Consider the following 27,973-nt stretch of genomic DNA (forward strand, 5'->3'; position numbering starts at 1 on the left):
TGGGGGAGGGGAGTGGACCATAGGCTTCTGCCTTATACCGAGTCAGACCCCTGGTCCATCTAGCTCAGTAATATCTACATTGACTGGCTGCAGCTCTTCAGGATTTTAGACTGGTCTTCTGGTCATATCTGCAGATGCTGGGAATTGAACCTGGGACCTTCTGCATGCAAAACAGATGCTGTACTACTGAGTCACAGCCTTTCCTTCTCTAAGTTTAATTTACCATATTTTTTCCCAGGACATGGAAAAGAGTATGTTTTTTGTCTCAGGACTTACCTTGAACAGTGGTGCAAACCTTACCACAAGTGATGACCCTCATTACTTGTCCACTTCTGGGGTTTGCCACATGGTAGTCATTACCTCAGTAATGTGATACAAATGTTTCCACAATACTTTTAATGTTGCCTTTTCAGTCATTGCAAAGAGTTCTGTCTTCTTTCCACTGATGTGGACCGAGCATTTATATGCCCATTTTGTCCCTTAGTTCTTCTACTTATCTTTGCTCATGCATACTGCAAACACATAAAAAGCAACACAGCAACAAATGACTTGTAAAGTGGGGTGACAAGCATGAACTAAAAATGGAACAAAGAAGTGAACGGCAATAAACGGGCTTTGTTGCTGTTAAAAGAGAAAATGTATTAGTGCTTCAGCAATATCCAAACCAATTAAGCAGTCGAGAACAGAAGTGGAATCAGCAAATGCAAACTACATTTCAAAAGAAATATTTCTGTTAGTAAAATCTTTGCACTGATTGTTTTTCTAGGATGTTTTGATGCATTCTGATATTGAACTGGACTGGATATTCAAAATCTCTTTTGCCTATGACATAGTCAATGTAAGTATGCGGAATAGTTGAATTGCTGTCTGTTACTAGGAGAATCACAAAAAATGTCATTGTTGTAGTTACTGAATGCTGAAAAAAACCTAGAAAGATCAATATCCATCACAACCATCTCTTACAATTGTGACTAAAGTGTGTGAGAGAGAGAGAGAAAGAGGGAGGGAGAGAGAGATCAAGCCCAGGGATCTTTAGATGGTGCAGAAACTAGTTGCCCATTGTCTGATGGATTGCTTGCAGCACATCACACCAGTGTCTCAAAATCAGAACTGATACTTGAAAAATAATTTTTTTAATGATAAAATCCTAAATGGCTTAGGCCATATATACCTTAGGGACTTCCATTTTTATGTTACATGATCTACTAAAAGCACACTTATGCCAGACCATTCATGTACCATGTTTATACAGCAAAGACAAATGAAGAGGTTTTAGCCTCCAGTGGATTTATCTTACTTTGCACATTCCCCTTGGGCTTGCTTGACTAGAGCTAAGCATTGAACAGATGAGGTTTTATGTTTTGCTTGTCTGGTTTTTATTTGGGTGTGTGTGTGTTTGTTTTTCAACTGTAACCTGCTCCAAGCCTTGGAGGAACACATAAGCTGAATTTATTACCTCAAGGAAAGACACTGGATGCAATAAATGGGAAATGCTGATCTAGAGACACAATCTATAATCCAACACACTGAAATAAAGATGAAGTAAAATTATGAAAGTCTTGCTCATGCAACCTGTTAGAATGAATGAAATACAATCCAAAGTTGAAAAGTTGCTGTTTGTGAAAATTGCAGACTCCCAAGCTCACTTGCTTTGTTCAGCACATGTATTTCACATTATTGTGTTGTTTTTATATATGCTCTGGATTTGTGTGTGTGTCCGTCCTTGTTTATTTTCAGGGTATGTTGTTCATCCACAACAGCCCTCTGAATTCTCATGGAAACTTAAAACCTACTAACTGCCTGGTAGACAGTCGCATGCAGGTGAAGCTGTGTGGATTTGGGTTGTGTGAATTGAAATATGGAAAGAAAACCAGGGTAATTGCTGAGGAGGATACTAGTTATGAAGGTAAGAACACGCAGCTCCAAAAAAACCCCTCCACCCTTTAGAGCATTTTACTTGTGACATTTCAGCTGAGATTTAAAGTCGTTTAAAAACATTTTCATGGCACTAAGTTGAAGGATGGGTTATAAATAATAATAATATCCTTTTTAAGAATTAACAATAAGGATGGGTTAATAATAATAATATCCTTTTAGCAGATACTTGTACTTCTAATTTTGCAATAATATCAGAATTTTGTCATCATATGATTTGCTACCCAGCACTCTGGTGTGTGTAATAGTATGTAAAAAAAATGGAAGCAATTTGTGAATGCAATTTATTTTGATCCTCCCTAACCTCTAGGGATGGAAGGATTTGTCAGTTTTGGTTCTCTCCGTTTCTCATTTTCCCAGTCTTAAATTCAGTTCTCCACATTTTTGCGGGAATTTGTGGATTATTTTTGTTTTGTTTTTTAAAAACTCCTGAAAATTCTTCAGCATTTCAGTGTGAATTTCTCCTAATAAATTATTTTTGATATGTAATTTTGACTAATGCACAGATTTTTGCAAACATTTTCTCCTAATATATTTTTGCATGTTACCTTCACTATTATCTTCATTTTTATACACACTTTCCCCTAATGCATTCATTTCTGTAAACATTGCTTAGTTGGACAACTGCATCACAAAATTAGGAATAGAGTGAATTTCAAAGGATGTTGGTATTTCAGCTTTCATATTGTTGGTTTCTGGAAATGTAAATATGGAAAGAAAATCAGGGTAACTGTTGAGAAGGAGACTAGTTCCATGTGAATTTGATATATTTGGCTTTAAATGCAAACTGAATTTAATTTCTTCTGCATCTCTACTAACCTTCCACCCTTTTGGTCTTTGCTCTCTTTTTATTGTAGATCTCTACTGGACAGCCCCTGAATTGCTAAGAATGGGGGAATATCCATTCCATGGCACCCAGAGGGGGGATGTTTACAGCTTTGCTATAATTATAAGAGAACTGATTTACAACAATGAGGATGGACCATTCCAAGACCTAAGCAAGAATGCAGAAGGTTGTTTCTTATTTTGAGATCTGACCTGTGCCTCATTTATTCTTCCAGTGTAAATGGGCAGATAAAGCAAGATAGATGTGTGTGTGTGTGTGAATTTGCACATCTAACCTGTCCCCCTCCTAAAACCTTTGCAGATGCACTCAGAGAACCAATACAAACAACATATAATTATAAGAGAGAGGAGGAGGAAGAGGAATGTGAGATCAAAACCCATTCGAAAGTTCTATGCATGCAAATGCGGTTTGTTAATTCAAATTATAGTAACCCTGAATTAAAACCTTCTGTAGTAATTATCTGCACCTCCCTATGCAGGTCTACTGCAATCTTTATGAAGCAATCCATCTAACAGATAATTCTTAAACTCTTGTTAGTAGAAAGACAGACTGGGTGTGATTCATTTTTTCCATAAGGAGAAGCACATGTTTTCTATCAATGGAAAATTGTGTTCCACTCTCCTAATATTCCAGAGCCTGCTGCTCTCCATTTTTCTATTTTTATTTATTTATATTTTATTCCATTTATGAATTTCTTCCCATAAAATATCTTGAAATGTTTTGACAATGAAAACATCAATAAAACAATTAAAAACAATTCCATATATAAAAAAACATTTTTCTATTTTGCTCCATCAGAGTGCATCCATACTACATAGTAAATATAGAGCCACCCTGGGCTCCTACTGGGAGAAAGGGCGGGATATAAATTTAATAAATAACAACAATAACAATAATAATAATACATGAAAAGAGCAAACCCTGGTTTCCACATAGTAAACACCTGGTTCAGACTTAATTTTTCTGAACTAACAAACTAGTTTGTTGGAGTGGGAGCAAGCAATGAGTTTGAACCCTCCCTCCTTCTCTTGTGCACCCATCTGCAGAAAAGAGAATTTTTGCAACCCTGTGATGGAGAAACACTGATTTAAGAACAAAGAAATCTTCCCTGCCCCATGCATGCAAAAGGAGGAAAATGGACGGGGAGGAGAAGATGAAGAGAGATCACTTTAGCTCACTTCCATCCCATGCCACCAAACCATGAGTTTGTTGGACCAGGTGTATTATCAGATCTAAAACAGTGGTGGTTGTCACTCTTATTTGCAAAATTCATAAAGGAAGGGAATTTTCTGTTGGACCGTCCTTTATCTCTAGAACCATGCTTCTGCAGTTAAGATAAATACAATCTAGCCCCAAACGTGAACAATTCTGGGGTAAACATTTTTGGTATTTAAATATATAATCTCAAATATGGTCATGTTAAATGTTAACAGAATAAGCATATAACACTAGTATTTTCATATAATTAGAAATTGTAGAGATTGAAATATGATAAATACAAAGAAAGTACAACAGTGTAGAAATAGAATATGTTAGTGTCTGGTCATAATAAATAAAGCATTTATTTCAATATCATTTCAATATATATATCCTTTAATGCACGATCTATAGACCTCAGCAAATATCAACAATAGACAACAGCAATAAGAAAATACAGCAAAATACTGGGCACAGCAATAGTTTATGTTGCTATCTGAGGAATGGGGTTCATCAGTTCTCTCCTGATACTTAGGAACATAGGAAGCTGCCTTATACCAAGTCAGACCAGTGGTTCATCTAGTGCATTATTGTCCATACTTCCTGGCAGTGGCAGCTCTCCAGGGATTCAGACAGGGGTCTCTCCCAGCCCTACCTGGAGATGCTGGGGACTGAACCTGGGGCCATCTGCATGCAAAGCGGATGCTCTACTACCACTGAGCTGTGGCACTTCCCCAAAAGTTGAAGACTCTAAAAGTAAAGGAGCTGAAAGGAAAAATGAATAATATTTGAAGTCTAACTGATTCTGGTTTGTTCATTGCAGAGATAATAAAAAGAATCAAGGACCCGAATTCTCCTGTTCCACTACGCCCCTCTCTTTCAACGGAGAAATGTAATGAAAGGATTGTTGCACTTTTGAAGGCATGTTGGGATGAATATCCAGAGAGGAGGCCAACATTCTCCAATGTAAAGAGAGCACTGAGAGATGCCAGTCCAGAAGGGTGAATTTTTTCTTCCTATGAAACCACACGTATGGTTATTATTCAAGTCAAAATGTTAGTCTCTACATCTAGCACACCAGTCTCTGTTACTGAAAATATAAAACAAACTACACATAGATTTTGTGATTCCTATACCTTAGTATTCCCTTGTTTGCTTCCATTTGCTGAATCAACAAATAATGAATGAGAAAGCAAGAGTTTCTGTTGAGATGCCAGAGACCCAGTATCTAGTAGTCACTGAGTAGTAACAGCATTTTAATATATAATCAGTGCTGCCAATGGTTATGAGTTGTTGAGACATAAAATACGCTTCTTATGAACAGATCTGATCTTCAGGTTGGTTGGATTTTATGAATCCAAATGGATAAAGGGAGATCTTCAGTAGATTTTATTTTAGTCAACTCCCAATGTGATTCTCAGTTTGTATGCAATGTTATAGGTATCATATAGGATAGAAAGGATTTTAAATACATGCAATCAGTGCAAAAATTGGTGAGGTCACAAAACATTAAAGCAGAGATGGGGAACCTCAGGTCCGGGCACCAAATGCAGCCTATCCAGTCCTCAGGAATTTCCCAGGCTATGCTCCTCACTAGAAAGGCATCACACCCTCCCTGAGTGCCTTTAGGTGGTAGAATATGTGAACTGTGACAATGCTTCTTCCTTGCCTGGATGGAAGATGAAAAGGTGTGTGTGTGTGTGTGTGTGTAGAAATCTGACTTTTGCATGGCTTGAAAATAGGCTGTTGTACAGAGGTAAGGGTCATATCTGTTACTGTCCCAATTTTGCCTTTTGCTCCACCCACCACCAGCATGTGGCCCCTGGAAGGTTGCCCATGAGAGACTGTGGCCTTTGGGCTGAAAATTGAAATAATTCCTGCAGGGACACTACATTCTGTTACAAAGACTAGAAAGCCCTTTGGTAGAAATGGATGATGAACACTGTTTCATTCAATTCATTCTCATTTTTTGAACATTTCCAAAAGCCATTTCAGTATCTTGGACAACATGGTGAATAAGCTGGAAAAATACGCAAATCATCTGGAGGAAGTAGTTGAATCAAGGACAACTCAGTTGATGGCAGAGAAGAAGAAGACAGAAAAGCTTTTATCAGCCATGGTACCTGGGTAACTAAAATCCTTTACTGTTCTTAAGTCATTGTTCAGTAGAAGATGCTCTAAAACACTTTTCCCTTTAGGATAGGTTCAGCCCAAGAACTAGTTGATTCTTAATGTACATTAGTGTGTCCCATAGGCTTTTGCTAGAATCCCAGTACTCTTAATTTTTTTTAAAAAAAGAATAAGCCTCTATTTTGGGGGCCTATGTATATATCCTCGTTTTTGCTGTGTAATCTTGAATAATGTCAAATGCTGGCTTTAACAAAAAAGGAAAATAAAATAAAGATGATCTTAACTTTCCTTAGTGAAACCTCTTTGCCTATCTCTCAGCTTTCCCTGACAGAAATCAGAAATGAAGTTCCAGCCCAGACACCTAGGGAAATTGGGTTATGACCTGTGGTTACAACATTAAACTTTCTTACAAGAGAAACTGGATAATAATAAAAAATCCGTCAAGAAATTCTTAAAATGGCAGCTTTAGAAAACTGTCTTTTTTCTCTAGCAGTATATGTTGTGTGTTATGTGCCTTCAAGGTGATTACAAATTATGGTGACCCTATAAATCAGCGACCTCCAATAGCATTTCTTATAAACCACCCCATTCAGATCTTGTAAGTTCAGGTCTGTGGCTTCCTTTATGGAATCAATCCATTTCTTGTATGATCTTCCACTTTTTCTATTCCCTTCTGTTTTTCTCAGCCTTATTGTCTTTTCTAGTGAATCATGTCTTCTCATTATGTGTCCAAAGTATGATAACCTCAGTTTCATCTTTTTTGCTTATAGTGATAGCTCTGGTTTAATTTGTTCCAACACATTAATCTAATAATTGGATTTGTCTTTTTTGCAGTCCATGGTATCTGCAAATCTCTTCTCCAACATCACATTTCAAATGAGTTGATTTTTCTCTTATCCACTTTTTTCACTGTCCAACTTTCACATCCATACATAGAGATTGGAAATGCCATGGTCTGAATGATCCTGATACATTTTTGCATATGAGGACCTTTTCTAGTTCTCTCATAGCTGCCCTCGCCAGTCCTAGCCTTCTTCTGATTTCTTGACTATTGTCTCCATTTTCGTTAATGATTGTGCCAAGGTATTGATAATCCTTGACAAGTTGAATGTCCTCATTGTCAACTTTAAAGTTACATAATTCTTCTGTTGTCATTATTTTAGCCTTTTTATATTCAGCTGTAGTCCTTCTTTTGTGCTTTCCTCTAACTTTCATCAGCATTCGCTTCAAATCATTACTGGTTTCTGCTAGTAGTATGGTATCTTAAGTAGTATGGTATCTGCATATCTTAAATTATTGATATTTCTCCCTCCAATTTTCACACCTTCATCTTGGTCCAATCCCGCTTTCCGTATGATATGTTCTCCATATAGATCAAATAGGGTGATAAAATACACCCGTCTCACACCCTTTCTGAGTGGGAACCAATCGGTTTCTCCATATTCTGACCTTACAATGGCCTCTTGTCCAGAGTATAGGTTGTGCATCAGGACAATCAGATGCTGTGGCACCCCCATTTATTTTAAAGCATTCCATTGTTTTTTGTGATCTACACAATCAAAGACTTTGCTGTAATCTATATCGCACAGGGTGATTTTCTTCTGAAATTCCTTGCTCCGTTCCATTATCCAACATATGTTTGCAATATGATCTCTGGTGCCTCTTCCCTTTCTAAATCCAGCTTGGACGCCTGGCATTTCTCGCTCCATATATGGTAAGAGCCTTTGTTGTAGAATCTTGAGCATTAGTTTACTTGCATGGGATATTAAGGCCATAGTTTGATAATTACTGCATTCCCTGGGACCCCTTTCTTTAGAATTGCAATGTATATTGAATGCTTCCATCTGTGGGTCATTGTTTAGTTTTCCATACTTGTTGACAAATCTTTCTCAAAATTTGGACAGATTCAGTCTCAGTAACTTGTAGCAACTCTGTTGGTATGCCATTCCTGATTATTTGTTTCTTCCAAGTATTTTAAGAGCAGCTTCCACTTCACTTTCTAAAATTTCTGGTTCTTCATCATATGGTTCCTCCATGAATGAATCTGTCATACTTGCATCTCTTTTATATAGTTCTTCAGTGTTTAAATTTCCCTTTAATTTCTCTAATCTTTTGGAATAGCACTTTTGTTCTACCTTTTTTATTATCCTCTTCTATTTCTATACAATAACTATTCTAATAGTTCTCTTTATCCCTACGTACTAGTTGCTGTATTATTGTATTTTGGGTTCTAACCGTGTATCAATCTCCTTTTGCTTTTGCTTTCCTTCTCTCTTTAACCATTTTAAGAGTTTCTTCAGTCATCCATTGAGGTCTTTCGCTCTTGTTAACTAGAGGTATTGTTTTTATGCATTCTTCCTGGATAATATCTCTGACTTCAATCCATAGTTCTTTTGTTTCTGTATCAACTAAGTTTAAAGCCTCAGATCTCTTCCTTATTTGATCTTTATATTCTTCTGGGATGTTATTTAAATTGTATTTTGGCATTATGATTGCTTTGCTGGCCTTCTTTAGCTTTACTCTGATTTTCGATATTACCAGTTCGTGATTTGTACCGCAGTCTGCTCCTGGTCTTGTTTTTGCAGAAAGTATGGAACTTCCCCATCTTCTTCTACCAATTATATAATCAATTTGATTCCTATATTGACCATTTAGTGATGTTCACATGTACAGTCGTCTTTTCAGTTGCTCAAAAATGTGTTTGCAAGAAACAAATTATTGGCTTCACAGAATTCAGTAAGTCCTGCTTCATTTCTGTCTCCTTAGCCTCATTTCCCCACAATTTCTAGTTCTTCTCTGTTCCCTACTTTTGCTTTCCAGTCTCCCACGATTATCAGCACATCTTGTTTTGGTGTGTGATCAATTTCTTCCTGTACTTCTTTGTAAAATCTCTCCAATTCCTCTTCTTCTATGTTTGCTGTTGGAGCATAGACTTGGATGATGGCTATGTTAATAGGTTTCCTGTTAAATCTCATTGATATCACTCATTCAGACCTTGCATTATAGCTCCTAATTGCTTTTGCTACATCCCTTCTCCCTATTATAGCAACCCCATTTCTTCTTAATTTCTCACTTCCAGCATAAAATATTTTGTAGTTGCCTGATTGAAAATGTCCCATTCCTGTCCATTTTAATTCACTCATGCTTATTGTAATGTTAATACATTCCATTTCTTTCTTGACAATTTCTAACTTTTCCTGGTTCATCTGACATTGGATGTTCACATCATACAACTCTGGACTTTCCTTTCACATCTGTGTGTGTCAGCCTCCAGGCTTCCATTTGGCTTGACTTAGTTACATCATTAGTCACAGAGCTACTTGTACTTATCTGTTGTTTTTAGTGCTTTTGTTTGCTGCCCTGGGCTCCTGCTGGGAGGGAGGGCGGGATATAAATCAAATAATGAATAAATAAAATAAATAAATTTATCTATAAGAGCCAATGGTCAGGGGGTGGTGTAAACTTTTAAGAAGAAACAAACAGAGTAAACAGTGTTTGCAGTGTAATGAATGAGTGGCTTCCATGCAGGGTGTGGTCATTGATTGGCTCCCTTGATTGGTTGGCCAGAGAAGGCACTTCCATAGTAAATCACTTCGTATCACAATGAACCATTCTCCTGCTGGACACGTCACCCAGACCCAGTGGGAGCCTACCAGAAAGCCTAGAACCACTCACTGGTCCTTTACAACATTCTGGAAATGAAATGAAATGAATCTTTATTGCTCAGAGCCAAAGGCTACCACAATTAAACACATGTAAAAGGAAAATACAGAAAACACAGTTCAACAACATACCATAAAAGAACAACAATACATTTCAAATAAAATGTCCTCTCCCAAGTGAAAGATACCCTGACCCACCCCATGCACTGGGGCACATCTCACTCATCCCACAAGGGGTTTTTGGTATCTAAATCTTACTTTTCCCACAGCTAGAGCAAATTTTGCTACCTGGGTAGTTATAAATATATCATTGCCTGCTAGCAGAACTCATATCTGCTCCAGGGGAAGTCTATTTGACAAGGAGTGAAGGATGTAGGAAAGAAATTTTAACCTTGGGGACTTATATAGGGGGCAGCTTAGTAAATAATGCATTATGTCCTCAATTTCACCAGATTGACAGATACAAACTCTTTGTTGGGTTGGAATGTTAGAAAACCTCCCATCCAGAAAAGTATAGGGCATAGTCTGAAGTTGTAAAGCTGTGGATGATTTTCTCAGGAGTGCCACTGTCAGAAATGTGAAGTATTGCTTCATGCCAAATGTTGTTTTATATAGTGGGTACCAAATAGAATATGACATTTGAGTAACTGAATAGAGGTCCCACCATTTAGAATAAAGATGGATTCTTTCTTTGAACAGCTGTTTAACTCTAGCAGAAGAGAAGGTAAGTAAGCAGACAGAGTAGATTTAACAAAATTTACCTAGCAGCTTTGGGTTACCAACACCACCGACACCGACACCGACACCACACGACACCACACGACACCACACGACACCACCACGACACCACCACGACACCACCACGACACCACCACGACACCCCCCACCCCCCCAACACCCCCCCAACACCCCCCCAACACCCCCCCAACACCCCCCCAACACCCCCCCAACACCCCCAACACCCCCAACACCCCCCTCCAACACCACACCAACACCCCCAACACCACACCAACACCCCCAACACCACACCAACACCCCCAACACCACACCAACACCCCCAACACCACACCAACACCAACCACCACCACCACCACATTCAGACCTCCTTTGGGACGCTCCCCTTGGATCTTCTTTGTTATCCTTTTGGCGCCAGGTAAAGACCTACCTCTTTGCTCAGGCATTTTAATTTAATTTAATTTAATTTGTCTTTGTCTTGATTTTGTTTCTATATTTTACAGTGTATTGTTATCATGTTTATTGTATTTTAATCTGTTTTTACCTTTTGTACACCGCCCTGAGAGCTAGAAAGCTATAGGGCGGTTTAGAAATCTAATAAAATAAATAAATAAATAAATAAATCTTGGGCTTGCTTCCAATGAGTGGGCCATGAAACCATTCAGATCAAGTTTCTCTCTCACCCAGGTCTCTTGTAAAAGGATAATATTATGCTTCTTAATATAATCCAAAAAAGATGGATCTGCAACTTTATTCTGCCATCCTGAGATATTCCATGAAAGAATTGTTAGCTGAATACTTGCTTGCTTTACTCTTTGTCAAGTTGTAACAGATGGCCTCCTAGTGCTTACTTGCTTGGATGGTGGATTCTGCACTTCAGGTTTGATCATCCTGGTTTGTTCTCTAGATTATCAATTGCGTCTATAGTTGGATCTAACCTGCTGACATTTGAGACTACCGGATACAGTGGGCTAGATAAATAGTCTGTATAAATGATTTCCTACTGCAGAGATCCCTTTCCCTCTTCATCTAGATATCTCATATCCATCCATCTAAGATGAGAATGCTACAGATTTTGCATTAGATATGGTAGGTACTAATTAGATATGGTAAGTATTAATTCCTTCCCTGTATTGGGGGGCGTGATTCTTATCCTCAGGAGGTCCCTGTGCCATTCCCTCTACACCTTGTAAGTTATCATCTTGTGCAGGGCAAGGTCCTCTGTCACTCTATATTCTTCCTCACTATAGGCACAACACCTACCCTTTGTCTGCCTGTTTAATAAATGGCTTTTTAAGATCCGAAGTCTTGTTATGATTTCATTTTATGCTACTGGGGGTAAAGCACAGAAAGAATCTAATAGCATTTTCTCCTCTTCGTTAAACAAATCCATCCCATTATTGGACATTAGCCTATATTCTTGAGTCCGAGCACATTTTTTCTCCTCATGGACCTGTAAGTCCAAGTCTTTACAAGGAGGGGAAACTTCTTCAGCAGATTCAAGCTCAATTAATTTCCCCCCCAGCCCATTATCCACCTTTGCCAAACTACCTTTTGTGTATGGGAAAGAATGGACAACTAAAGCCTTGGGGTTGCTAAATTCTCAAAAAATCTTGATATGCCACTGATAGAGAATGCATCTCTACATTTGAGTACAAGTCTGGCTTTACCCCAGCCACTAAAAGTAACCACAGCACGTGCAGTAACATAACTGTAATATAGATATTCCACTTGGGTTATGTCATCTATGAAGAACAAGCCTGGGAGAGTTCCTTCCAAAATTAAGAGATGAAATTTACGTTCATTTTGTGTGAGGCCTACAGGTTTGGGATAATTAAATAAAACCAGTTTTTGTCGGTTAACCACTAAAATCCATTTATCATCCACCGCCATCTTCTGAGATGGTTTAGGATCCAAGAGCATGTGTGCCTATGGATCCTGCGCTAAACTATCTGTTAAAGGCTACAAAGGGAGAGTGGCTGCTTTTTCAAGAAGAGAATTGGTGTTATCACCCTTATTTCATTCTGATTGAGTTTTCATCTTGAATTTCAGTTCTGTTTTCTGCTTTGGGTTGGTATCTAGTAACTTAAAAAGTTTCTCAAAGTCCATTTTATTGCAGCATTGAATCTTTGGCTGTTTTATGTTCTTGCTCTTCTTTACATTACTGCTCCATCTCTTTTTAGCCATTCTCTTAAGTTCCTTATTGCTCCCAGTAGTTGTTTTAATTGTTTGTATTGCACCTTTGGTAATCCTCGTCCCCAAACCCTCACCTCCACATCTTGGACCTATCTTTATATAAACTTTCACTAATGTGGTTAGAAGCTTATTACATTTGGATAAAAAAGCTTTAATATGTTCTATATCTCTAACTATCATGAATAGCCAACCCTCAATTGGCAAAATATCTCCTTTAATTGGCAGATTCTCTCCTTTTGTCAGCTCTTTTTGGCAGGTAAGCTCCTTCTTGTTAGCTTTTTCTTCACTACAAGCCAGTTCTGCAATTTGTTTTCACCTCAGTTCGTTGCGCTCATATGACTGGCTATTCTCAAGTGATTGAGTTACCCCTTGTGGGGTCACATTCTCCACCAGAGCTAACTCTAATGCAAGATTTATGGGAGATGGATCTTCATTAACAATTTGGAGGTCTCCTTTAGTGCCTAACGACCAATCCATGATTAAATTTGGGTGTTGGAGAGATTCCTGCCCTTCCTCCTTATCTCCCTTACCTTCCTTGTTTTCCTCCTTGGAAGAGTAGAAGTATGTAATTTTTGTTTGTTTACGCCACACATTTTGAGGAGTAGGCTCGACGGAAGACGCAATTCCCAAGTTTCTGTTGTCTTTTCTGGTATACACCATATTCCAAGGTTTCCACTTCAATAACAGCGTAATAGGTTGCTAGCTGCTAGTTTCCACAGTAGTAGAGTTAAAACAATTACTTCCCTGCATGCCAGTCTAGTTGGTTAAACAACTGTCTGATGTTACTGACGTTAGTGGAATACTGTTATAGCTGTTGCTGCTAACTTACTTGATGTAGCTCTAAGTATATCTCAAGCTTACCCATACCCTGACCTTCATCTTCTGCAGTTTAAAAGTTAAAAAAATGCCTGGTTGATTTTTAATTAATTTAAGAAATTTTGCATTGAACTGAATGACAGTGTCGGGCATGCTCTGCAGCTTTGGGTTGGAGTTTGCAGTTGTTCTAGAAAGCACTGCTGGCCTACCAGAGCCTGAATTTGTTGGGTGGGGAAGCCTAGAACCACTCACTGGTCCTTTAAAACATTCTAGAGAATGCGCCAACCAAAGGCCTACTCTGCAGAGCCAAAAAGGTTCAGCTTATAATGTTGCATGAAAATTGAAGAGGAGGCCTTTGTGGCTGCTCTGCATATTTCAAGGATGCTGGCATTTGTGGCCAGAGCTGCAGAGGTGGCTGCCACCCTGGTTAAGTGGACTGAGATGCAGCCTGAAGGTGCTGTACCTTGTGGGTCAAACAGATACATACCTTGATCCACTTTGCAATCGTAGAAGATTAAGCTTTCCTGCCAAGAGCCCTGGGATGGAAGGAAATCAAAAGTCTGGGAGCTTGTCGGATAGGCTTTGTTCTTTTAGAGTGTACCAAGGCCGCTCTGTCAGGTGTGCTGGTGAGGGGCCGAAGGAAGGCAAAATGAGTTCTTATGCCCTTAGGAACATTGTGTTCACCTTAGGGATGAAGGTGGGATCTATTCTGGTTCTCAGAATCACTAAGTTTTTATGAAAAAATCAGAGTTCCTTCCTAATGGATAGGGTGCTGAGCACTGATACCCTCCTGACTGACATGATAGCCACCATGAATGTCATCTTTAGAGTCAGGATCTGTAGGGGGATGGTCCCCAAAGGTTCAAAAGATGGCTGGGTATGCACCTGTAGTATAGTGTGTCATTTCCAAGAGGGGCCAGGAAATGTCCCTTTGAGAAATTGTTTCATGAGTGGATGAGTACTGATGCACTGTCTGTCCAATGTGAAGAGCATAGATGCCAGTGCTGACACCTGTCATTTGAGAGAGTTGGGCTTTAGGCCCTGTGGTAGGCCATCTTGTAGGAATTGGAGGACCTACTATAGGGATGGATTTAGGAAGTCTACTTGTTTGCAGCAGCACCAGCAAGCTAATGCCTTCCTTAAGGCCTTGGAGATGCAGATAGTGGATTGCTTGTGCGCTGCTAGGATGGTCTCGATGATCTGCTCGGATAGGTTTGCTACTCATTTTCCAGTTGGCTAGCCTGAGCCATGCTGGGTCTGTGTGATGAATGGGACTTTGTATGAGGAGATCTGGTAACAACAGAAGTGGCCAGCATGATTTCTGAGGACCATAGTCTGTGTGGCCATTGAGGAGCTACAACAATCATGATTGCTTGCTCCTGCTCTTGAGTACTCTGGTGAGCAGGAGGAAAGGAGGGGATGCGTATAGAAGGGCTGGTAGCCAGGGGCTATTGAGTGCCCTCCACCCTGCAGGAGAAGAATCTGGTGGAAAACCTCAGTGTCTGGACATTCTACAGAGTGTTGAAGAAGTCTACTTATTTCTGAGTAGCTTTATTGTTGGAAGTGGGGCAAGAGGAACTCCTGTTTGGGTTCTTTTGTTTGTATTCCAAAAGGAAGATAGAGTTATGGTCCTCCAGCTGGCTAGTCTTGCCTACCTTTATCTGTGCTGTTCTCTATCTAACTTCCTTCCATTAAGCTGATGTGCTCAGGGAAGCTTATCTGCCCCTTCTTCCTTTGTCTTCTTCGACTGTCCACTGTTCTCTCTCTTGAGCCATCAGGGCAATACTCATGTCTGGGCATTGCACCTCCAACTTAGTTAGTTAGTTAGAACTAGATATGCTTTTCCTATCTACTATGTATTTCTGTACATAAAGTAGCTTTTCTTCTTTTACTAAGTCTTAAGTCTCAGTGATCTCAATACAGGGTAAAAGCCTGCTGCTTAGGTAAATGCACACACTGGCACACACGCATCTCAGACCGCTGCATCTCTGCATATACAAATTTCAATAACATTTATTAGATGGCAGTAATGGCTCCCCCTTTAATAGGAAGCTGGGGAGGGAAGGAAAGAGGGTGGAGATAGAGTTGAGAAATAGACAATAAATAATGGCATAAAATCTTCTTCCCTCCCTCAGAAGTTGGGCTGCCTACCTGGGGGAGATCCTCTAAGCAACATAGAGCTTCACTGAACCTGTTGGCCTTGAGATCATAAATGGGCTCTGAGGAGATGGAGGGAACCCCTTGACTTACAGGAGTGGCAGATGCCTCCCCCTGGATTGGGGTTGTGGCTGCGAGATCCATCATCAGGGGATCTAGCAACATGGAAAGGGCCCCTTGAAACTCCAAAGAGACCTGGACGATGCTCTTGCATTTAGGGGCCTTTCTCTTAATTTTTTATGTGTTTTTCCCCTTTTTGCAGTGGCAGCGTGGGGGAGGGGGAAGGATGAGGAAGATGAGGAAGAAAAGGGGGACTGACGCCTGGAAGCCTTCTTATGCTTGTGTCATTTGGCCTGTTTTATGGGACTCCCCTCCCTCAGTGCCCTTTTAATTACCTTAATAAGCAAGGATGTAATGTGGGAACAGTACTTTTATTGCTGGTGCTGAGCTGTTTGCTGGGCTGCTCTGGGTAGAAGTCTGGGTTGAGCAAGAAATAAAATTGCACACTCATTGTGTCCTCTGGTGCCCCCTGCTGGTCACACATGCTATTGCCCTCTAGTTCCAAGATAGGAAAAAAAGGCTCTGTCATGTTGGAAAGAGAGTGAGGGAAGAAGCTCTGTTCAGGAGAGTTCCCCTCTCAAATTGTTTGTTGCTGCAAAATTGGAATGCTGGTCACCTCATCCACAATAAACATTGTCTCCCTGGCCCATTGGATTGCAAGGGGGAGTGAATGGCCTGACATAGCTGATAAATGAGGTGGGGAGCTGTTGCTAAGGCAATTAGTTGGTTAATCTGTTTGAACAGCTAGTGTATAGTTTTACCTAGGTTAAATGGGAAGTTTTAGTTCTTAATGTAGTTTTGCTTGCCTGCCTTCTCAATAATTCTTAATTTGTTTACTGGACCTGTTTATATGATTTTGAAATTTGTGTATATTTTTTTCTGTTTAAGTTTATTACTTTGTTCCTCACACTGGGATTGAAATTATTCCACGAACAGCGGGCTATGAGTACTGTAAATAAATAAATAAGTGGTTCCATTTGGGGCATCATCTCTGTGCTCAGTGTGGAGACCATGGATCCCTCACCCCAATTTGGCAGGATAGCCATAGCCAGGGTCTGTGCAGCCTTGCATCAAATGCTCTACTTGGTGATGGCAGACTCCTTGGCCACAGAATCCCATTTTCCCATGTGCAGCTAAAAAGAACCAGTAGCTTCCTCCAACAGACACCTTAGTGCCAGAAGGTGAAGTAAAAAGGTGGGGGGTAGATGGGGTAGGGGTAGGAAAAAACAACAGGGGGGGGAAGAGAGATTGCATCAACAGAGAAGCTAAGAAAAAAAGGGCAGAGGCATTTAGAAGCAAGAAAAGGAAACATTCTTTCTAGATAGGCAAGAGGAGAAAAAAGAGTTCTGATCTAGGCTGGACAGGAAACTAAACTGAGGTTTCCTGGAAGAGAGGAGGAATAGCATATGCAAATTACTTGAAGAGTTTCCTGTCTAGGCTAATTGAAAGCATTAACCCAGCAGTGACTGCCTGCAAAGAAAAAAGTGTATTAAAATTAAGAGAAATTCACACTACAATACTGACCAATTTTCATGAGGATGTAAAAAATAAATCTCCATTTCCTGTGGAAAAAGTGGAGAACAATAGTTAAGACTGGAAAAGGAGCCTCCGAACCAAGATGGGAGAACTGGAGTGCTTGGTCTTGGAGGAGAGCATTGATATAGTGAGCATAACGGAGACCTGGTGGAATGGAGAAAACCAGTGGGATATGGTTATCCCTGGATATAAACTATATCGGAAGGACAGGAAAGGACGTATTGGTGGCGGAGTCGCTCTATACGTGAAAGAAGGCATTGAATCCAGCAAGCTCGAAACCCCAAAAGAGGCAGACTCCTCCACAGAATCGTTGTGGGTGGTGATACCATGCCCCAGGAGGGACTTAATACTGGGAACGATCTATCGTCCCCCTGATCAAAATGCTCAGGGAGACCTTGAGATGAGATATGAAATTGAGGAAGCATCCAAACTAGGAAATGTGGTAGTAATGGGTGACTTCAACTACCCAGACATAGACTGGCTGCATATGTGTTCCAGTCATGACAAAGAAGCAAAGTTTCTAGATATTCTAAATGACTATTTCCTAGACCAGTTGGTCATGGAACCGACCAGAGGGACGGCAACCCTGGACTTAATTCTCAGTGGGGACCGGGACCTGGTGCGAGATGTAAGTGTTGTTGAACCGATTGGGAGCAGTGACCATAGTGCTATTAAATTAAACATACATGTAAATGGCCAATTGCCAAGAAAATCCAACACGGTCACATTTGACTTCAAAAGAGGAAACTTCACAAAAATGAGGGGATTGGTAAAAAGAAAGCTGAAAAACAAAGTCCAGAGGGTCACATCACTCGAAAATGCTTGGAAGTTGTTTAAAAACACTGTATTAGAAGCTCAACTGGAGTGCATACCGCAGATCAGAAAAGGTACCACCAGGGCCAAGAAGATGCCAGCATGGTTAATGAGCAAAGTCAAGGAAGCTCTTAGAGGCAAAAAGTCTTCCTTCAGAAAATGGAAGTCTTGTCCGAATGAAGAAAATAAAAAAGAACACAAACTCTGGCAAAAGAAATGCAAGAAGACAATAAGGGATGCTAAAAAAGAATTTGAGGAGCACATTGCTAAGAACATAAAAACCAACAACAAAAAATTCTATAAATACATTCAAATCAGGAGACCATGTAGGGAGGCGATTGGACCCTTGGATGATAAGGGAGTCAAAGTTGTACTAAAGAACGATAAGGAGATTGCAGAGAAGCTAAATGAATTCTTTGCATCTGTCTTCACAGTGGAAGATATAGGGCAGATCCCTGAACCTGAACTAACATTTGCAGGAAGGGATTCTGAGGAACTGAGACAAATAGTGGTAACAAGAGAGGAAGTTCTAGGCTTAATGGACAATATAAAAACTGACAAATCACCAGGCCTGGATAGCATCCACCCAAGAGTTCTCAAAAAACTGAAACGTGAAATTGCTGATCTGCTAACTAAAATATGTAACTTGTCCCTCGGGTCCTCCTCCGTGCCTGAGGACTGGAAAGTGGCAAATGTAACGCCAATCTTCAAAAAGGGATCCAGGGGGGATCCCGGAAATTACAGGCCAGTTAGCTTAACTTCTGTCCCTGGAAAACTGGTAGAAAGTATGATTAAAGCTAGATTAACTAAGCACATAGAAGAACAAGCCTTGCTGAAGCAGAGCCAGCATGGCTTCTGCAAGGGAAAGTCCTGTCTCAGTAACCTATTAGAATTCTTTGAGAGTGTCAACAAGCATATAGATAGAGGTGATCCAGTGGACGTAGTGTACTTAGACTTTCAAAAAGCGTTTGACAAGGTACCTCACCAAAGCCTTCTGAGGAAGCTTAGCAGTCATGGAATAAGAGGAGAGGTCCTCTTGTGGATAAGGAATTGGTTAAGAAGCAGAAAGCAGAGAGTAGGAATAAACGGACAGTTCTCCCAATGGAGGGCTGTAGAAAGTGGAGTCCCTCAAGGATCGGTATTGGGACCTGTACTTTTCAACTTGTTCATTAATGACCTAGAATTAGGAGTGAGCAGTGAAGTGGCCAAGTTTGCTGACGACACTAAATTGTTCAGGGTTGTTAAAACAAAAAGGGATTGTGAAGAGCTCCAAAAAGATCTCTCCAAACTGAGTGAATAGGTGGAAAAATGGCAAATGCAATTCAATATAAACAAGTGTAAAATTATGCATATTGGAGCAAAAAATCTTAATTTCACATATACGCTCATGGGGTCTGAACTGGCGGTGACCGACCAGGAGAGAGACCTCGGGGTTGGAGTGGACAGCACGATGAAAATGTTGACCCAGTGTGCGGCAGCTGTGAAAAAGACAAATTCCATGCTAGCGATAATTAGGAAAGGTATTGAAAATAAAACAGCCGATATCATAATGCCGTTGTATAAATCTATGGTGCGGCCACATTTGGAATACTGTGTACAGTTCTGGTCGCCTCATCTCAAAAAGGATATTATAGAGTTGGAAAAGGTTCAGAAGAGGGCAACCAGAATGATCAAGGGGATGGAGCGACTCCCTTACGAGGAAAGGTTGCAGTATTTGGGGCTTTTTAGTTTAGAGAAAAGGCGGGTCAGAGGAGACATGATAGAAGTGTATAAAATTATGCATGGCATTGAGAAAGTGGATAGAGAAAGTGGATAGAGAAAAGTTTTTCTCCCTCTCTCATAATACTAGAACTCGTGGACATTCAAAGAAGCTGAATGTTGGAAGATTCAGGACAGACAAAAGGAAGTACTTCTTTACGCAACGCATAGTTAAACTATGGAATTTGCTCCCACAAGATGCAGTAATGGCCACCAGCTTGGATGGCTTTAAAAGAAGATTAGACAAATTCATGGAGGACAGGGCTATCAATGGCTACTAGCCGTGATGGCTGTGCTGTGCCATCCTAGTCAGAGGCAGCATGCTTCTGAAAACCAGTTGCCGGAAGCCTCGGGAGGGGAGAGTGTTCTTGCACTCGGGTCTTGCTTGCGGCCTTCCCCCAGGCACCTGGTTGGCCACTGTGAGAACAGGATGCTGGACTAGATGGGCCACTGGCCTGATCCAGCAGGCTCTTCTTATGTTCTTAAGTAAGAAATGAAGAGACACCAGAACTGATAGATTTGTCTATCCCCACCCCTTATCCATTCATGTTCTAGCTTCATAGGAGAACAGCTTGTTGCTGGGAGATCAGTGGAACCTGAGAGCTTTGATTCAGTCTCCATTTTCTTCTCGGACATTGTTGGCTTCACCAAGTTGTGCTCTCTCAGCTCTCCGCTACAGGTTGTGAATCTCCTCAATGACCTCTACAGTCTGTTTGATAACATCATTAAAACATATGATGTCTACAAGGTAGGCAGACAGCATTCACTCTGGGGGTTAATTTTAAGGACATTCAACTTATTTTGCTACTGTTAATCTTCACCCAGTTTTGGCCACACGTATTTGGCTCCTTCTTTCCCAGAGAAAGACACACGTCTGCTAATGTGTCTTATGCCATTGAGGCTGGTAAGGTGTCTTATGCAGTCTTAAGCCATAGAACACAAGACTGGTAAGGAATCTAATGCCATCAAGGCTAGTCACACCCCTTGCACTGAGCACTTAGTATGGATAGTTTATTAAATAATGCTAAATTCCCCTAGAAGATTAGCTCACAGAATCCAGATTATAATATACCATAGGGGAAGAGGAAGAGAGAACAGATTTGATTGTGTCAAAGGTATTTGCAGGACTGTAATGAGAAGATCCAGATAACGGCTTAAAATATGCATATAATGTGCTGAAATCATTTACACATGCTTAGATTTGCTTAGAATATGCTTATGACTTATTGAACTAGTGTTTGAAGTTTGCTATAGTTACAAGAGCCACCAGTAAAACAGGAGCAGTTTGAACTTGATCCCCTTCAGAGTTGCAGAAACAGCATTTTTGAAAGACAAGTGTTTTTCCCATTCTCCCCCTCCAAGAAGTCTGGATGTACAGCCAAGATAGTAGATTTAAAATAAACAAGTCTGAGTTAGAACATAAATGATGAAGAGAACAGGAAAATACCTTAGTAGGATTTTCTGAATGGCCAGAAGTAACCTGGCCAATTCACCTATGAATTGATATTAGTATCTGAGAATATCAATGTTATATATTTTTCTTTTTTTGTGTTTCTACAGTGATGGCTAAGGCCACCTAGAATGCATTGTATTAATTGTAGTGTGCAAGATATGAATAAATAGTATATATTATAAAGACTGTTTTGCTGTCTGAAGTCTGACTCCCAAATAGAAATTTCTGGTATCTCTCAAGACTCAAGAATTCTTGAGTGGGGTCCTCTTTATTCTATTCTCTGCTTGCAGTAGACAACTGCTGTTGATAACCTGTGAGCTTAGGGCTCTGTGTAGATACATGGGAAGGGAGAAAGCAAGTACCCTTGACCCTATGCATACAATGGCAGGAGGGTAGTCTTGCTGGTAACAAGGACAATAAGTACCTTTTGTATAATACACAGAAATAGTTCAATTTTAGTTAGCTGGGCCACTGTCTCAAACAAGACACCCATCATTGGGTCGGTACCTATAATAAAACTAGGGATATCACCATAGTTCATGTTTACCTATCTTGGAATACAATTTTCTCCTGTGCTGTGCTGACTTACAAGATATATATTTCCTCTGGCTTTGAATGTAAAACAAAGCTTCTGAACATATGCAGTTGAGCAGAGGGCCTTGGGATATGTAGCTTTACATGGCTCCTTGTATCTAGGAGTCTGTCATGGGTTTATTCAGCAGTCCTGAGTGTAAGGAGCCCTGTGAAATGTAGTTTCCAGAGTACCTTACTGAATGAATATTCAGGAACCCTGGAAAACTACTTCTCCCAGGCCTCTAGTACCTGCAACAATGTTGTTGCAGTATTTCAGGTACCAGAGACAAATGGTTACCTTACAGGACTCTCCGTTGCTGTTGCTGCCACTACCAGCCAATATGTTTTTGATGAAGAGAAAGCAGGGAGCGGGCAGGGTTCATGAGTAGGTCAGCGGGTTGGAAGAGTCACATGGAAGTTTTAGGGAAGTTTATTGTGGGGTGGGGGGAGTGTTTTGGCACCATCATGCTCCTGAGGATGTCCCAGGGAATGGGTTGGGTTTACTGAATTGGGGTTTTAAAAAAGAATCTTTCTCTTTTTGTAAAATAGTTTATGTTAACTCGTGTTTGGTACCTAAGCACCAGCCCAATCTTTTCACTAGTCAATTTCCAGCTATGGCAATGTCTACGCCTTAGAGAAAATAAATGAGAGAGAATTATATTAAAATGGTAATGGTTTCAGATTCTATGTTTAGGATTACCACTATTCAGGCTGATTAGGACTTCTACTCCTTGAGAAACTGTGGAAGAGGGCATGCAGAAACATCCCTTTCAGTTCCTGTTCCCACAGACACTTTGACTAGGTCCCCTCCTTCTGCTAAAATTAGGCTTGTATGAAGCATTTTATCATAGTCAATAGAAAAGGTTACAGTGTGCGCTTGATTGTGGTGTGTGTGTGGGGGGGGCCCACACAGGTTCTCCAATTTGTGTTGGTGACCTTAAGCCCCCAAAGTTGAGGAATTCCTGCATTTCAGATTGCCCAAATTACTTTAGTCCCCTTGCAAAATTCACCCAAATGCTATAGTGGAGATCTGGGAGTCTTAAACTACTGTACTTGGGTGAGAAAGAAAGAAGGCTGGTCTCTATAGTTCCCACTGGGAAGTAGACAGCTTGGCCAATGGCAAGGACACTCCACTTTGGGATGCTGAGAGATGAGTGAACTCAAAAACATAAAATCTTTTAGAAGAAAACAATGAGGTTCCTCTCAGGAGGGGGTATGCAGAAACATCCGTTTCAGTACCAATGAGGGAACAATTTGGACAGCATCTCTGGAGATCATCATGAGAAATGGATGATGGATTCCTTTCATCTAGCCATTTTTGTGTGCATCACATACAAATTTTTACCCAAAGGGGACAGAAAGGGCTAACATATCTTTATGGTGTCTAAATCAGCCCTACGCTTTCTAAGCAGTTGAAAACTAAGCTTTCCTTCCTTTCCCATGTCCTACTTCTCAATGAAATAATTAAGCCATTAATGTCTGTCATTGTTGGTGGCACACCTCTATCCAAGCACTAATGATTACTTTAATTGTTTACAGGTTGAAACCATTGGAGATGCTTACATGGTTGCTAGTGGCCTCCCCATTCGCAATGGGAAGAAACACGCTGAGGAAATTGCTACCATGTCTTTGCACTTTCTCAGTGCAATCATTTCCTTCAAGATTAGGCATATGCCAAATGAGAAGCTGAGGCTGCGTATTGGTATTCATACAGGTAAAGGGCATCAGTCTCCTCTGAACTGAGTTTAGAGCTTTTCTAATTGTTTTTATCTGTAGAAATTAATTTGTCAGTCAGTGCATAGCTCATTATCAAACAATAGGCAGATGCTTTTATTAGTTTATTATTCCATTTTAGAAGTTGTGAGCTAATTTAGAGGCTTAAATGTTCACTCCTTCAAAAAACAAAATCCTGTTGGCTTTATTTCTTATTTAAAACATTTTTAGGGTGCCTTGAAGGGCAAAAGCCCTGTCATGGCAGCTTGCAAAATAAAAATAAAATCAGCAATAAACAATAAATCAACAATCAAACTAAATATGTTAAAAATCCAGTAATAAGGTACAACTAAATCCAACAAGAGCATCTCAAGAGAAGACCAAATAGAACAGGAGTGTCTTCAGACTGTTCTGAAAGGCCTGGAATGATGGCATCTGTCACCTGGCAGTGAGTATCTGAGCATCTGGGTGCTTGCTTGCTTGCTCCTCTGGGTTGCTGTCTCTTGAGACAGTTGAAGTCCCCGGTAAGTGCTGCAAGGACTGGAATCCCCTGCCTGGCCCTGACTCCAGAGAGGGGCTGCAGTTAATCTTGTAGCCTCTTGCATCAGCTCCTGGCTGGGTCAGGGGGCATAAAAGTCCGGCTGCCCTTGGGGAGCCCCATGGGGAGTCCTGAGGGCATGGGCACTGCCCCTGCTATTTTTTTTTACCAATCCAGAGGAGCTTGGCAGTGGGGAGGGCGTTTGGTGTATGTGTAGTTCCTGTGAAGGGTGAGAGACTGTGCAGTGAACTGAACAATAGGAGAAAATCACCAGATGCCTGCAGAGTGAGAGTCTGTAACTGGAAGAAGGGTGGCCCTCCCTAGGTGTGAGATGGGGGGGGAGTAGATGTTCCCTATGTGAAAGATATTGAGTGGGTCTGTTCCCCATTCTCTCAGAGGCCTACTGAGGTAACTGGTTCAGGTAGGTTTCGTTGTTGGGCTGTTGTTGGGTCCATATCGGGTGTTTAGGAGGTGTCTTAGTAAGGAAGAACATAGATGATGCCACCCCAATTTCAGTGATCATGGGTAGAGGGATATATAGCCATTGGAAAGTGGTGAGCTATCATTTTAACATGTGTTTTTTAATTGTTTTTAATTTTTTAACTTGTTTTTTAAATTATTTTTTGTGTTTTAAAATTTGTATATTTGTTTTTATTGTTTTTAATTGCTGTAAACCGCCCAGAGAGCTTTGGCTATGGGGCAGTATATAAATGTGATGGATGGACGGACGGACGGACGGACGGATAGAAGATGAGAGCAAAACTATCTATACCTTGTTCCTCACTCCCCCTCCTCTCATGGATGGGTTCCTCATTGCTCATTTGTTGTGACCTCTGGCCTATGTGTGTTGTTTATCAGTACACAATTAAGACCAATTCATCCATGATTTGATCATGGATGAAGGTGCTGATTTAGTGTGCATTACCGAGACCTGGGTGGGTGACCTGGGAGGAGTTGATCTGACCCAGCTTTGCCTACCTGGATACTCAGTGCAGCACCAGCACAGGCTGCAGGGACGAGGGCAAGGAGTTGCTGTGGTCTACAGAACTTTAATCTCTGTCACCAGGAAACCCCTCACCTGCAGAAAGCAGTGATCAACTGGGTATATAAGGGATAAGACGGTCTTTCAGGTATCATGGTCCCAAGCTGTATAGGGCTTTGTACACCCAAACAAGAACCTTGAACTTGGTCCAGTAGCTCATAGGCAGCCAGTGCAATTATTTCAGCAGCGGGGTGACATGTTGGCAATACCCTGCTCCAGTGAGCAGTCTTGCTGCCGCATTCTGCACAGCTTCAGCTTCCAGACCAACCTGACACATATTTTGTGGTAAGACCTTCCTTTGGATCGCACACCTTGGTGCACTGGACTGTGGAGATGTCAGGCTCAGTCTTCTTGCTAGGTCCCTCCCCACCATTGTTGGTGGCAGGGGAAACAGATGAAGACTGGATTGCTTTGCTGGAGTCAGGATGCAGTGCAGTCACATGTTTGTCACTGCTGCACTCAGTGTACCTAATGCTGACCTTACAATCCTTAGCAGAGTGCTCAGTGGAGGTGCAGCATCTGAAGCACATATTGCGGTCCTCCAGTAGGGCCTTGCATTTTTTAAGTGGCTTCTCTCTGAAGGCTTTGAACCTCTTTAGAGGATGGAGCTTCTTGTGTAGAGGGAAAACATGGTCTGAGCCTTCCTCTTTCTTGGACATAGTTGCAGACAGTTGCAACTGCTCTATGTCTGGTGTTATGTCTAGATGTCTTCCCATGAGTACGGTCATTGGCACTTGATGAGGAGTGGACAGGGTAGGGGTCATTCATCTGTTTGGCAACTCTTTGGATGAAGCTGACAAGGAAGGAAAAGGGAGATTAGATGCTTGGTACCTTTCCCTGTAGTTGGTGAGTGCAGAGTTCTTCTCTTGTATTTATTTATTTTATTTATTACATTTATATACAGGCCCATAGCTGAAGCTCTCTGGGTGGTTTACAGCAATTAAAAACATTAAAAACAAATATACAAATTTTAAAACACAAAGACAATTTAAAAACACAATTTAAAAAATAAATAAAAACAATTTAAAACACATGCTAAAAGTATTGAGTGTGGCAGCTTCATTATGATGGGCTTCTGGGTCTGGTAGTGTTTGGGGCACGAGAGTACTTGGTGATGTCTGCCTTGGCAGCTGCAGGCTCCTCCAGGAGATCTGCTAGGACCCATAGCCTGCAGTGGTCTTTATTGACTACCCTGGGGAAGCTTTCTAGTTTTGCCATAAGGCACTTTCAATCTCTGCACCATAGCATGTCTCCAGTGTCTCCAGCTCGGCACAATGCTTCCTCAGGTTTGCCTGTGAATGCTGCCTGCATGTGCCGCACTTGGGCTGCAGAATCAGGTCCCAGCCAGGCTGTCATAAGGTTAAGCTCTTCAGTAGCTGACAGCTCCAGACCTTGGGTGTCGATTAGGAACATGAGTTTCTCAGGTCTTCTGGTCTGTCACGAAACTTTGTAAGCCCTCTGGATAGCAGGTTTCATCTAGACAGTTGGGCGGCCAAGTTGGAGTCATTGACACCATGCCCTGGGGTGTCCCACAGCCTCTGATGGCCTTCATGGGGGGCAGTTTCTGGAGGGGTTACCTGTGAGGCTCCCCAGAGCACATGGAAGTTGGGCCTGTTTGGTAGAACTGTCAGCAGGAGGTCCTCATAGAGGAAAGGTTGGATGTTATCTGTCTTGGGACTGCATGGCTGTGAATGGCTCCTGGATTCCAGCTCTCTCTTGCCCAATGGATTACTGTCAGTGCATGCATCTGCTGTATGGGCCCAATAGCAAACTTCCGTGTATTGAGGCCTATATGAGTCAGGCTGGCAGGCATACTCTGGGCTATGGCTGTGTCCTGCCCAAACCCACTGAAGTCAGACACGAACACAGAGGGACGCTTTTATTAAGTAGATTTAATGGAAAGCTTCAGTTCAGAGCGCTTCATGAATCAGGTTACAGGTTACACAGAATTCAGCATCATTTACTAGGAATAGCTAGGCATGACTACACTGCATTAGGACTAGACACACCTTACCAACCCTAAGTAAGGATGGGTGGGCACCCTCCTTGTGTGAAGTGAGTGTCACTGTTGAGAGACAGTGCACACACGAGCGCTCCTCCTCAAAGGGGCAGGTGGGGCTTGTTGAACTTTCTGGCAGCACAGTCTATGTGTCGGAGGCTAAGGCAGCTGAACCACCTCAGCAAGGCCCTCCCCAGCAGCAGGAGGGGGGCTGTGCAGTGGTGATGGTGGAGTGGGTAAAGGAAGGGGGTGAACGCTGGGTGGAGAGGCTACTCCCAGCTACTACTGATGCAATGGTGTCTCTCCTGGTAAACTCTGTGCGCTCATTTGCTGTCGTGGCTTCAATCTCTGCCTCTGCTGCAGCTAGGGTTAGGGCAGTTATGGCCCACTTTCCAGACCTACTAGTAAACGTTAAAGAAGCTTTGGAGCTTGATGTTGTGGAAGCCCTTGATGAAAGAAGGGTCTTAGGGTTTGGTTCTTTCCAAGGCTCACTCTTTTTGACTGTGTCACCAGGTGATGCAGGTGCTGACCCATCTTGCATTTCTGGTTCCCTTGCAGTTAGGATGCGCTACTCTGGGTCCTCCTGGACTTCATCTGCTAGTTGATTTTGTTCTTTGTTTACTTGTTTCTGTTTCCTTTTCTCATTCAGACTTATTTCTGAGTTCAGTCTGTCTAGGATGCGATAACGGTTTTGTGTCAGGCCTAGCCAGATGATGTAGTGCTTCGCCAGGTCTATGCTGACTTTCTGCATGTCTTCCAGCATAGTGGCTGTTCAGGGTCCTTCCAGATCACTCTCTACCTTTTTCCAGGCTC

At 41.4% G+C, this 27,973-nt stretch overlaps 1 protein-coding gene across 6 annotated transcripts in view; it reads left to right on the plus strand.

Annotated features, from left to right (window-relative positions):
* Window positions 1–27,973, plus strand: part of LOC133389056 (guanylate cyclase 2G-like) — a 120,414-nt gene that overhangs the window by 72,153 nt on the left and 20,288 nt on the right. For all 6 annotated transcript variants that reach the window (XM_061635989.1, XM_061635992.1, XM_061635990.1 and 3 more), the window contains 7 exons: window positions 767–838; window positions 1,738–1,906; window positions 2,793–2,948; window positions 4,803–4,980; window positions 5,966–6,106; window positions 20,398–20,590; window positions 23,408–23,582. In XM_061635989.1, the coding sequence (XP_061491973.1) occupies window positions 767–838; window positions 1,738–1,906; window positions 2,793–2,948; window positions 4,803–4,980; window positions 5,966–6,106; window positions 20,398–20,590; window positions 23,408–23,582 (1,084 nt within the window). The remainder of the gene's footprint in view (window positions 1–766; window positions 839–1,737; window positions 1,907–2,792; window positions 2,949–4,802; window positions 4,981–5,965; window positions 6,107–20,397; window positions 20,591–23,407; window positions 23,583–27,973) is intronic.

This window comes from Rhineura floridana, chromosome 7 (genome assembly GCF_030035675.1).
Source record: "Rhineura floridana isolate rRhiFlo1 chromosome 7, rRhiFlo1.hap2, whole genome shotgun sequence".
Lineage (NCBI taxonomy): Eukaryota > Metazoa > Chordata > Lepidosauria > Squamata > Rhineuridae > Rhineura > Rhineura floridana.